Source organism: Fukomys damarensis, unplaced genomic scaffold, assembly GCF_012274545.1.
Source record: "Fukomys damarensis isolate Sample0158 unplaced genomic scaffold, DMR_v1.0_HiC HiC_scaffold_5, whole genome shotgun sequence".
Classification (NCBI taxonomy): domain Eukaryota; kingdom Metazoa; phylum Chordata; class Mammalia; order Rodentia; family Bathyergidae; genus Fukomys; species Fukomys damarensis.
This window is the reverse complement of record NW_022900917.1, coordinates 3,272,636-3,286,154: the sequence shown is the minus strand read 5'-3', so window position 1 is coordinate 3,286,154 and position 13,519 is coordinate 3,272,636. Positions and strand designations below refer to the sequence as shown.

The window sequence follows — 13,519 nt, the reverse complement described above, 5'->3', positions numbered from 1 at the left end:
TTTTTTTTTTTTTTTTTTTTTGCTATATAACCACTTTTGCAATAAATATCATTACAGATTGCAGCTAAATTGTGCACATCAGCCAGTTCTCCCTTAGGATAAACCTCAAGGAGAACTGATAGGTTAAGGGGCAGATATGTTTTTCAAACAGCTGTTTGTGGATACATCCTGCCGACCTCTCTTCAGAAGCCTGTCCCTGCCGGCCCCACCAACAGTGCTGAAATTCCCCATGTCACTGTCCTTTACAGCTTGCTTTTTAAAGCCTGAATCATGCTTTCCTGACCACACTGAACATTCCAGAAGCTCAAGCACATCTGTGAGCCTTAACACTGCAAATTGTTTTTAACTAAAATATTTGCTTTGTAGCTTACTGTCTGGCAACATTCTTTGCTTTTGTTTTAGATGATATTCAGTGGGTAAGAAAGAAACTGGTAGTGGAACCCCAACCCCAGCCCCGCAGCACCTCGCTTGAGCCTAACTGTTCCTAGACTCACTCCTGTTGGTCTCTAACTTTCAGGCCAATGAAAAATAACCTTTATCAAAATTGTTAGGCTGAAGAGAAGTACACAACCATGAAACCAAACTGTGTAGGTAATAGATTACATGATTCTTTAGAAATGTGTGTTTGGGTGAAAATTCCCATGTACCTCGAGTATTGGATTAGTCTGACTGTAGAACATATGCTTTTGTTTTTAAAAACCTTAGTCCCAACTAAACACTCCCTTTCTAAGCTGTGTCTTGCCTTTTTTGGTGGCAGCATACTATGGAAACCATAGAGTGAATCCACAGAGTAAGTTATCTGGGGAGCGGAGCATTTCCTGGTTAAAGAGGCCTCAAACCCGCTGGTTCAGGGTGAGCAGATGCTGAGCCGTGATGGGGGAAATGTAGCTCTTGCTGTGTAGCAGGCTTTCCGCTCAGTGCACTGCTTAGGGTTTCTCAGGTAACAGAAGAGGAAACCAAGTTCCAGAAAGGTGAAGCCGCTCTCCCAAGATTGCAGGGTCAATCAGGGAGGCCGAAGATCAAACCCAGGCCCCTGCCCCAGCGCAGTCTGCCCTCCAGCTTGTAATGCCGGTTGTCTTGAACCACCTGGGCATTTTAAACCCACAAGTTTTTAAACTTTTAATGACAAATACCATTTCTATTGACGCTAGTAAATATTTATATAATGTCTAAGGGCTCTAACCTTTTTGTATCAATTGTTCATATTCCTTAATTGTTATAATTTCCCTTTAATGACTTTTTACTTTAGACACATTATGTTTAAAAATAAAATAAAATATTCTTATTTTAAAAGTTAAGAACCTAGGGCTGAGTGGAACAAAGAACTCTTCTGTAAGTACCATGCAGCGAGCCCATACCTGTTTGCCTCCAATTGTATTTTCCTGTACTCTGTTATTGATGAAAGAATAGCAAAATCAAACAAGCTTGAAAATTACAAATTTAGGGCAGTAGAGAAACACATTTTCTTTCTCTTTCTTTGTATAAGCCTCATTTCTTCATGAAACTAATGTGAAGGATAAAATAAAAGTAATATGCCCGTCATTGTATTTTTAAAATGTCACATTGGGAGCCAGGCATGGTGGGGCACGCCTGTAATCCCAACACTTTGGGAAGCTGAGGCAGAAGGATCACAATTTTGAGCACAATCTGGGCAATTTAGCAGCACAGCAGACAGCACCCCGTCTGTCTAAAATAAAAAACGGGGCTGGGGCTGCAGCCTAGCATGAAGGCCTTGGGTTCAATCCTGAGTCCTAAAAAAAAATCACACCAGGGCTGTCCCCTTTCAAAGACTTGGAGACTGTGCCCATAGACTGATAAAATTAACATGTAGTTCTAACCTTTAAAGTATTTTTCTGGGGACTGGGGTTGTAGCTCAGCAGTGTAGCGCCTGCCTGCTAAATGTGAGGCCCTGAGTTCGATTCCCGATACCAAAGGGAGAAAAAAAATTTCCGGGGAGACCAAGATAGTGAAGTAGAAATATGTCAGTTCTAATTCTCATACTTTAAATGGTATGCATGTATTTCTATTTCTTGTTTTTTATTTCTTTCTGTTACTTTACCTGGTAAGCACTCATATTATCAGAACCAAATAATAATAGGCAAAAACTGATGGTCTGTAAATAAGTTTTCCCATTCCTGCAGGCTGCTTGCTGTGCTCTCTCGGGTTCAGGGGCCGGCCACGGCTTATTTCCGGATTCCTTGTGGCACCCACAGCATCCCACAGCACTCCGGGAATCTGGGGAAAACCCAGCATTCTTTCCTCAGGACTGCTGTTTGCAGCATGGACTCGCCAGCAGCTCGCAGATGCAGAGACTCACTTACTTTCTGGCCGCATTGTCTGGAAACTTAGGAGTTTTCTTTCAAACGAACACAGGAGGGAAATCTTTTCTTTTTTTCTTCTTTATCTTCCGAAGACAGATTTAAGTCATTAATTTAAACGAGTTTAAATTGATAAAGATCAGAAATTAAGTAAAATGAATTCATTTATTGTAATTCAAAGCTAATGACAATACTAAGCCCTGCTAGAGAATTTAACCGGTGTTAGGTGAACTATAGTAGGTTCTCCATCAAATGACAAAACTCATTTTGAAAAACCCTGAGTAGATGGAGGCCGTGATTTTACCACTTCTGTAAGACTCCTTTCTCCTCCGAGGCGGCACAGTCGGGGAGCCCTGGGAGGCCGCCTCCTCCCTTCCGGGCTGCTCGGCCTGGCCGGGACACCCTGCCCTCCGCGTGCACTCGGAGTCCCTGAGCGACAGCACAGTCGCGACCGCGGTTCTTGCAAAGTTTTGAATTTAAAGCTGCGATTCATAGATGCTAACCTTCAGGCATGTGCCAGACGTGTCATCTAAAACGGCTTTTCTGTCTTTCCCTTTCTACTCCTGGCCTCGCTTTTAACGGTGCCACGCCTGACAGTGTCTTTACGTCCAAAATGCAAAGCAGACAAACGGGCGTGCCGGGGAAGAGCGTGACCAAGAGCACCAGCGTCAGCGGCGACTTGTGCCCGCTGGACAAGAACGACGGCAGCCAGTCGGACACGGCGGTGGGCGCCCTGGGCGCGGGTGGCAAGAAGCGGCGCTCCAGCATCGGGGCCAAGGTGGTCGCGATCGTGGGCCTCTCCCGGAAGAGTCGCAGCGCCTCGCAGCTCGGCCAGACGGGTAGGAGTCCTTCTGTTGCTCTGCGCTCGCGCCCTCCGCGCCCGCTCTCTTGCAGTGGCGTGGACGACGCCTGTCCCGGAGGTGCGCGGCCCTCCTGGAGCCTAACGGTGACTTTATTGCAGGGCCCGAGCCGGCCCGTCCTTCCTGCCCGCGGGTCACGCGCGCCCATGTCGCGGAGCTGTGCCCCGGCGCACCTGCTTTTCTTGAGCTCCCTCAAGCTCCTTTCCCTCCCCAGCCTGGCGCGAAGAGGAACCTCCCGGGCTGGAAGTGACTCCCTCCCTTCTGCTGACGGCCCGGCTTCCTTTGCAGTCTGTGGCCGCACTGACGTGAAGGGGCAGGTGCTTCACAGTTCTTATTTCTGTTAAAACTCCAAGCAGCAGCCTTCACCACGGCAGGGATGGAGGGGTTTTCTGCCGTTGGGGAAGACGCTGAAAGCTTTGCTCCATTAAAATGCAGTTTCTAAAACGCATCTGCAAACATAAATTATATACAATGCTCCTACTCAGAAAAGCCGCTGTTAGCAATTAAGAAATTTGTGAGTCAAAGCAATGTTTTTTCCAAACGGGTGTTGATAATTAAACATTAAGTCCCTGGTATCTCACAAATAATAGCATATCTTCTAGCTAACAAACAGAAGCGTGTAACAGGGTGTTGTACAGCAAGATAAATTACAGACAACTGGATTAAATATAATTTGTGTTTGACTGCGAGGGTTCTTGTGCAAAGAAGTTAAGATGTGAGCCAAGCAACAGCTACTGTGCACTTAGGTTTCTTACCAGACCCGGCCGGTCTCAGTTAACAGAGAGTGTGGAAAATGGGCCTTACATAATAATAATAATATATTTAAATAGCTATCTGATGATGTTCTCCTTTGGTTATAACTTACTATATTGTGATTTTTGTTATGGCGATTTTCCACTTGGTGTTCCAAAGTGTTACTTCTCATTGTAAAGTGGAAATAGAAGTTTAATTAATGGACAGTGGACATACGGACCATATTTAAATGATTTTTTTAAGACACCCATTTTTATACTTAATTAACTGTTGTGCTAATCTGTCAGACATTGGCCTTATTTAACAGCCACAAACTTTATTGTGTTTTTGTCTTTAAAATTTGCAGACTTCTACATTTCTAAAGCTGCTCAAAAAATAAAGTCTGTAAATTTTAAAAAATGAGAATGTAAAGTGGACGTTAGTAAAGCTAAACTTAGAAGGGTGGCAGGGATGGCTGGGCCCAGTCGGCGCCAGCCGCTCCGAGGTGTGTGGACAGCAGTGACTGCAGGCGCCGGGCACTGAGCGCTCCGCATGGTGGGGAGGAAGGGTTCTAAACGTTTGAGGAGATAGGTCTGCCTGACCTGCTTCAAACATGAAACAACGTGTACATGGACTGAAACTCACACAGTTCCCTGTTCATATTTCTAAGTTTTATGTTTTTATGTATAAGTTAAAATTATTTTAAACTAAAATTTAAGAGCCCAGGATGTGGCTCAGTGGCCCTGCACCTGCCTAGCAAGCGCAAGGTCCTGAGTTCAATCCCCGGTACACAAAAAAAAAAAAAAAAAAAAAAAAAAAAAAATTTAAAAAAGACCACAAATAAGAGAATACATAGTGTTAAACTAGATAATTAATTCCATTTAATTAAAATTTTTGTTAACTATTGAAAAATTATCATGTACCAGGCACACTGAAAACAAGAGTAAGGAATTATAATCTAGTAGGAAACAAATTGCTTCAAGACACTACATCAGGGGTAAGGCTAGAAGAGTTCAAGATTTCTTAACGCCCGATTTGATGTCTTTACAGTTTGGACATAAATATCTGATATATGTTTCTCTGTCAGTGTTTTTCTAACAAAGTTGATTGTACGCTTAGGTTCCGTAACAACACTGAAGTGGTTTGTGTGTATGAGTAGTCATAGATTTTCATCTTAAAGACATTGCAATGTTGGCAGATTTAAGAAATACGGTCTTGTACCTTGTTATATAGCCTCTTCCTGTAGATTGCAAAGCAAAAAATCAGGCCTCTTTGTCATTATCATTATTATTCATTGGCATCATAATTAAATTTTAATCTTTCTTAAAATTTGCATTTATTGCTACCTTACCACTTTGTACCGTTGACAGATTGACAATAGATTTGAGATTATGTCTCATTCCAAAGCTTTCCTTTGAGCATAGAACAGCAACAGAAATTTTCTCTCCAGTTCCTGGATCCCCATCTTCAGAGCATCCCTAAATCCTGTATTGATGTGCATGTATAAACATGTTTCCAGGGAGGCTGTAGGTTTTGTGTGCTCATAAAAATGTTATCACAAGCACCAACAATATTTAAAACCAAAATCTTCAAATGTAAGCTATTTGCTAATCTAGTCAAAAGGCTTAGATATTATATTATCTGAAGTAATGGACTAATTTTATGATGTTGGCTTCTTTATTTGGACATCAGTTTTAAGATATATCCAGTACCCTACCTAAAACCAAGAATGCTATGTATGTTTTCAGCTAGTATGTTTGCATTTTCAAAGATTGGTTTTTCTGGCTTCTCTATGGTGATCTACATGCTATTAAGTTAAAGATAGGTGATAAATTAAGGAAATAGTAATTTAATGAATATAATATTTGAAAAAATTAAAAGATGGTTATTATTATCCTACTATGGATTTCAAGATCATGTAAGTCTACTTACCCGCCTTCTGAAGAGCAGGAAACTCATCAAAATGGGAGCTTCCTGACGAGTAGGGAGACGTCTCCGAGTGGAGCCCTGGTCTGCAAGGGAGAAACCCCGCGGTCATCACACAGCAGCTCAGCAGCTCCGCTCCCACGGTGCTGTTCTGAGTGCTCCTGTGCTGTTCGCAGCCACCCAACTTTCAAATCACCATTTCTACAGCACGGTGTGACTTGATAGACGTCATAATCTAGTCGAAAGCACAGAGATAAACTTGGCTTCTGTTGCTTGCTCTAGACTTTGTAACATATCAAATATGGCTGTTTTAAAAATCCGCCCAGCAGATCTGAGTCCTGGTGTATTCATCTGATAGCTGGCATTATCCCCTACTGTCTTAGCAGGATTTTTATGAAGCTAATATTTGAAATCAATGAGTTCTTTGAAGAAGTAAAGCCACCTGGTAGATGTAAGACTCCACAAGCCAATTCTGCTTCTTGGGGCAATCAAGAGTTTTATTGTAATCATGCTGGGTTTTTGAGATGTCTATTAGGGATCTAAGTACTGTTGTTTTCTTTTGTAAATCAAGGCTGAGGATGCAGTTGTGAAGTAATCACCAAGTAATATTGAAAACCATGGAACTAGGTGATATTACTTGGGGCATTTTATTTTATTATTTTCAGCTTTAATTGAGTTTATTGGTACATTTAAGGGATACAGTACAGTTACATTCATCGTTGGGATCTTGTACCTCTACATGACAGGTCTTGGTTCTCATTTTTTCCCCTTATCCCTGCCCTCCCTTCACCCCCTCCTCCCCTCCCCATCTACAAACACTTTATTTCCATCTTTTCTTCATCTCAAATTTTTTTCTTTTCCCTTATTTCCCTTCCCCTATCCATCCCACCTTCCCTACACCTTTAGCCCTTTTCTTCCCATTTCACAATGTCAGTAATCTTATTAGGATCTTATGTATTATTGCAGTTTATTCACACCAGAGAAACTATTCAGTATTTATACATGTGTGACTTATTAATTTCACTTAGGAGTATATCTTCACTATGTATCCATTTTCCTATGAATGAATCATTTTCTCGTTCTTTATGGCTGAGTAATATTCCATTTTATAGAAAAGCCACATCTTTATCCAGTTTCCAACTGATGGGCAAATGGGCTGTTTCCAAGTTTTAGCTATTACAAACTGTGCCGCTATAAACATGGGTGCGCATACTTCTCTTTGATATGATTCTTTGAGTTCTTTTGGAAAGATACCCAGCAGAGGGATGGCTGGGTCAAATGGAACCTCCAGTCCAAGCTCTTTGAGGTATCTCCATATTAATTTCCATAGTGGTTGCACCAATCTGCACTCCCACCAACAATGGAGAAGGGTTCCTTTCTCCCCACAACCCCGCCAACATTTGTTATTGTGTGATTTCTTGATAGCAGCCATTCTTTGTGGGGTGAGGTGGAATCTCAGTGTTGTTTTCATCTGCATCTCTCGAATGATCAGTGATGTGGAACATTTTTTCATATATTTACTTGCTGCTTTTACTTCTTTGTCTGATAAATGTACTTAGGGCATTTTAAATCAAGAAAAAAAATCAAAAGCTGAGCATAGTAGCAAGCACACGCTTGTAATCCAAGCTACCTGGGAGGAAGGAAGATTGCAAAGTAGAGGCCAGCATGGTCAATTTAGCAAGATCCTGCCTCAAAGCAACTGTTTATCTGTTTGTTTATTGACACAGGGTCTCACTATGTAGTCGCCCAGGCTGGCCTTGAACTCACAGCTATCTTTCTGCCTCAGCCTCTCAAATGCTGGGATTAAAGGCTTGTACCGCTATGTCTGGCTTCAAAATAAAATTTTGAAAAGGACTGGGGATATGGCTCAGTGGTAGAGCACTTGCATAGCATGCAGGAGGCCCTGGGCTCAATCTCTAGTACAAGAAAATAAGGAAGAAAGGACAGAGGGAAAGCAGGGAGGAAAGCAGGGAGAGAAAGAGGCTAAAGAGTGAGCCCTAGGATAATCCAACATTTATGGGTTAGGAAGAAGAATAAAGTTCATAAAAAGGACTTAGAAGGAACCACTAAAGGAAGCAACAACCAAAAATAGAATATATTGTGTGTTACAAACCAAATAAAGACAATGTTTTCTTTATCATCATTTTTATTAGTATATTTTCGCAGTACGCAATGATTACAAGTATTGTGGGAAGTTAGTACGTGCACAAAATACACCTTAATTCTGTCTCTCTTTTTTGTTCTTCATCTCCTGCTTTTTTTCCTGCTTCTTCTTTCCAACTGTTGGTCCCCTTCCTATTTGCAAAAGCTCTTTTCATCATTTTTTCTATCTCCTATCCCTCCTCCCGCTATCTCTTGTCTCCTCATACATTTGAAAAAGTCTTCCTACTTCCTCTTTTGTTTATTTCTGATTTGAGCCAGAGGGGGGGGGAGAGAGAGAGACAGACAGACAGACAGACAGACAGAGACAGACGTTCTCATATAAGAGAAACCATGCAATATTTATGTTTGTCTGGCTTGTTTCACTCAACATGATGTTCTCAAGGTGCATCCATTTACCTGTGAATGCCTCAAATTTATCTTTCCTTGTGGCAATTTATCTTTCTTTCTTGTGTGTAAATACCATTTTCTTTACCCATTCATCTCTTGATGGGTATGTGGGCCTTGTCCAAGATTGAGCTCTGATGAGTTGTGCTGTTGTAAACATGGCATGTGTGGTCCTCTGTAATGTGATGTCCGTAGCTGTCCTGGGAAGACACCTGGAGGGTCATGGCTAGGTCAACAAGATCCACTGTGCCAAGGGCTTCTGGCGGTCAAGTAGAATGAAAGCTGTAAGTTTACAAGTGGACTTGACAAGATGCAGGATTTGGTAACCCTGACGAGCCCTGTAGTGGTGGGCGATGTTTTTATGGGAGCAAGTTAAAGAAATTGGAGCAATCAGGTAGAGTCAGTGCAAGTGTGGACAAGGATAACCACAGGTAACACTGGTGAGCACTGCGATGTGGTAGATTCTTTCTGTGCGTTGAAGAGTAAATCCAGTGATTTGCCTGCAAACTTCCCAACAGCACCATGAAGTAGGAATTAGTTACTGTGAGCCCTGTTTTCCCGGTGAGGAAACCAAAGCAGGGAGAGGAGAAAGAACTCCAAATTCATCTGGCTTGTGTCAAGGGTGGACCCTGGGATTCAAACCCCTGAGGCCCCGACTTCCTTCACCCTGCACATGAGCTCTGCCCACGAGAGTGTGGCAGCACCAGCCACAGGGAGCCCGAAACATGGCCAGTGCAACTGAGGACCTGGATTTTAATGTTTTTTTACATTTTTTAATTAAATTCATTCAAATTTAAATAAGCTCAAGTGACCATTGAAGTTACAGGTAGAGATAACTTTGGGATCTTTTTTTAAAGAGATTATGAAATTAAGTAGATGGTATGAAGGAAGACTTATATTTGTTTAATGAAGACAGGATTCTTGGGGACAGTTTTGTTGTTGGAGAGCTTCGTGTCCAGAGTGAAAGTGGAGATCATCTGCCATAAACTGTGCCCGTTCATGGATCTGTGCTTTTTCATCCTGTGATAACTTAGAAGCCAGCACAGTACCGTGAATGCACTGTATGACACCTAGACTGTGAACAGTTATTGTCTATCTCCCGAACATGTACACCACCAAGAATTCTGTTTCAGTAAGATTAACGCAGTGTGCACCTATATCTGCTGTTATTAACAGCGAACTTACCCCAAGCTTATACTCTGTGTGGCCTGTGTTGTGTCTTTGAAGTTTCGTTTCCAACCAAGTATAACGAAACTAAATGTGGAAGCAGACTTTCGAGAATATTTGTCGCTCACCTTAATGCCATCTACTCTGATATATACAGACCTTGAAAACTTCATACTTAGGAAGTTGATTTCCGAGCAAACACTAGTCCAGTGCAGACTTTGCCAGTGGGCGGGGGCTTCCCTGTGGTCATCAGAGTTCGAGGCTCCTGGGACCCTGTGGCCCTGCTCTCGTCTAGAGCCTGCAAGTCCTCTCTGTTCAGTCCGCATGCGGGAGGTTTTTATGAGCACAGCTAGCCTTGGTGAAGTCACTTCCGCGGTGTCCCTTAGCTGCAGCTCAGTTCCAGGCTGAGGCCAGTGAGGGTGGGAAGTGGGGCTGCAGGCAAAGGTGGAGCAGGGCGGGCAGTCGCCACGGCCCAGCACCGCCGTGTACCGAGGTGGCGGACTCAAAGGCAGGAGGCACTTTTCTTTAGTGTGTCTGCGTGAGAACGTAAATCTTCCTTACCATGAAAGTAATTATTCGCAAATAGTTATTGAATTTAAAATCTTCTAAAATATTTCTATTTTATGTATTGTAAAAGCATGGAAGAACAAGTGCCGTTTATACCTTTTGCTGGAATGGAATGGAGATGAAATTTGAAGAAGTTTGAAATCACTGAATTAGCGTGCAATTCCTGAGTAAAGGTTTGCCGAATTCACAGTCAGTTGACAGAGAAGCCAGTCCGTGCCGGCCAGCACTGTCGTGCGTGTGTCTCTGGGTAGCTCTCGCATCAGGGAGGTGGAGACGAAGGCAGAGCTGTGTCGTAGTGAGCGTGTGCCAAGTACGCGGTGTGTTGGACAAAGCCGGAGACTGGGTGTCGTCACAGGACGTCAGAAACCCCGAACTGACTGTGCAGGGCTTGGCTGGCTGAGGGTCTGACAAGCAGAGTGCCTTTAACACCGGATTTAGGTGTGCGTGAGGTTCTAATGTGTGCTCATAATGTACATTAAGCACTTAATAATACCACCTTTTTAATTAGAAGTAACTGAGAGTCGTCTCGCCGCTGTCTGTCATTACTGTGCTCAAATGGCTCAGGTATTATGGGCGAGGTAAACAAGGTATTTCCTGTAGGTGCCTTTCATGTATCATGCCTTGTGTTAAAACCACTCATATAACAAGAGAGCACATAGCTGAGAAGGTGGGAATTGTATTGTTAAAGGAAATCAAATGAGCATTTTAAAAATTGAAGTTAGGTTTCATGTCGTTTACTCTGAATGTACTATATACAAATGGGTGTGTGTTATGGCTTGTGTCTAGGTGTCCCTCCGAAGCCTCATGCAGTCATAGGTGGGCCTTGTTCAGAGTTCAGAACGTGTGATCCTGGGATTAAGGGTGTGTGATCACTAAATCAGTCCACTGATTGACTTGGCACCCAACCTAAGCCCAGTAGCCTAGACAGAGTATGAAAGCGGCAGAAAGAAGCTGCAGTTTCACCTATATCTTGCTGCCTTCTGCCTTCCGTCCCCTACCTGCTAAGAACTGTTTCTCCTCTGTGAGCCCCTGTACCATGCCAACCTGCCTTGGAGCCAGCCAGTTATGGACTGAAACCTCTACAAAACGTGAGCCGAGATAAATCTTTCCTCTTTTAACTTTGGGTGTCAGGTATTTTGTCTCAGCGATGAGAAAAGTAACTAAGACAATTTGGTACCAGAGAATCAGGACCATTGCTCTGACATCACTTGGCCATTTGGTTCAGGACCCTTTGGAACTGACCTGTAGGAGGGAGAAGAGTTAGGAAAAGTCTGGAGATGCCGGCTGGAAAGAAAGCCATGGAACCTTAGGGCTGTGCTTGATGCACAATTCTGGTCAGAGCTCAGAAGTCCAGGATGCTGATAGAAATGATACTGGTAAAAGCTAGGCTGGGAAGTTTTTGCTGGGAAAAAGGCACTGGCTCTTGGACTCCAGATGATGCGTGTTATACATTGGCAGAAAGTTTGTCTTCATTTTTCTCTGTGCAGAGACTGCCTGAGACTGAGATTAAAGGCAGAAGACTGATTAGTCTTGCAAAAGAAACTTCAACGGGCCAGGGATTTAGCTCAGTGGTTCTACTGTCTGCCTCGCAAGCGTAAGGACTCAAATTCAATCCCCAGTACCAAAAAACCCCCAAAAACAAAAAACTTCAAGATAGTCTAATGTATAGGCTATGGTATGGCTACTATTGGGGGATTTTAGCCAGTTTTATACTGAAAATCAAAAGCAAAGAGCCCAGCAGAATGATTTAAAACAGTTTGAGTTTGGCCTGAAAGGGAGCTCCAATAAAGTTGCAGCCTGAAAACGTGGAAGAAGGTAGAAATTGATTGCTAAAAAGATAGCAGGAAAAAGCCAAATATTTCATAAAAAGACAACAGAAAAGATGTCCTGAGGACATCACAAGAACCAGCAGGACTCCAGCCATGGCATCCTCAGAGAGGCAAAGGTGAATGACTTTGCTTTGAGAAGAGAGCCCAGAGCACCATGCTCCAGAATGGCAGTGGCCTAGGAAGTTTGTTCCTCGGATTGGGTTCAGAGTGCTCAGTGACCCAGATACTGACCCCTACAGCCAAGAGAGAAGGAAGCCCGGCTGCTGCTCCAGCTGGCGGCAGACCTTGGCATCATCCACGTGGTGCTGGCTTTAGACAAATGCAGAATGCGAGAGCTGTGGGGTCAGGAAGGCTTCCACCCAGATCTCAGGAGAAGGCCTGGGAGGCCGGGCACTGCCCCTGAGAGGGCCGTGTGTGAAGCTGTGAGTGTGAAGCCGAAGGCGCAGTGGAGACCCCAGAAGTCTGGAGAAGCCAGGAATGTGGGTGGTCTGAGGAAAAGTGCAAGGAAGGAGCCAGCCTCAGAAAGAAGCCTTTGGAGCTCAATCACTGGCAGTGCTGTAGGGGCCACAGATTGCTTTGGACGCTGGACATGGAATTACAGGACTTAATGGTCACCCTGCTGGATTTTGGACTTGCTTTGGTCCCCTTTGGATCCCCCATCTGTACCCTTTGGAATGGAAATGTCTATCTTGTGCTACTGTATGTTAGAAGTGTTTAACTTTCTTTTCATTGTACAGAGACTTGCAAATAACAGTTTGCCTTAAATCTCAGAGGAGACTTTGGACTTGGGCTTTTCAGCAGTGCTGTCCCCATTCATGTTTCTGTTACCACTGTCCACTTCTTTCCTGCTCTGAGTGTACAGTTCAGTGTTAAATGCATTCATTATGTTGTGTGGCCGTCACCATCCATCTCTATGACTCTGCATCTTGCAAAACTCAAATTCTGTACCCATTAAACAATAACTTCCTATTCTTCCCTTCTCCCAGCAATAAGCACTCACTAGTCTGCTTCCTTTCTCTGTGAATCTGACTGCCCCAGGTACCTCACCCATGTTGTAAGAATTCACAGCCTTTTCAAGGCGCCCTCATGTAGCGCTGGTGCGTGTACACTGTATTTTATGTATCCGTTCATCTGCCAGTAGACACCCGGGTTGTTCACCTTTAGGAAATCATAATTCTGCTCCCCTGAACATGGACGTGCACATATCTCTTCCTGTCTTGCTTTCTGTTCTTTTGGGGATCTGCCCAGAAATGGGATTGCTAGATCAGTTGGTAATTCTGTTTTTTAACTTTTTGAGGAATCCCTATACTGTTTTCCTTAACAGCGGCACCATTTTGCTTTCCCACCAGCAGTACAGAAACATTCCAGCTCCTCCATATTCTTGCCAACACTGGCTTTTATTTTGTTGTCATTGTTGTTTTGCAGTATCCATATATTAACAGATGTAAGTGTTACATGTCATAGCAGTTTTGGTTTATATTTCCCAAGTGATGAGTGGTGCTAGGCATTTCTCATGTTCTGACTGCTCATTTGTGTATTTTCTGTTTTTTTTTTTTTTTTTTTTGTTCCGGGG

The 13,519-nt window shown here is 43.3% G+C and overlaps 1 protein-coding gene across 1 annotated transcript in view; it reads left to right on the top strand.

Moving 5' to 3' along the window:
• The window catches only part of Rims2 (regulating synaptic membrane exocytosis 2), a 408,447-nt gene that overhangs the window by 333,173 nt on the left and 61,755 nt on the right, over positions 1-13,519 (top strand). The window contains exon 23 of the mRNA XM_033759701.1: positions 2,916-3,157. Coding sequence (XP_033615592.1) covers positions 2,916-3,157 — 242 coding nt within the window. The remainder of the gene's footprint in view (positions 1-2,915; positions 3,158-13,519) is intronic.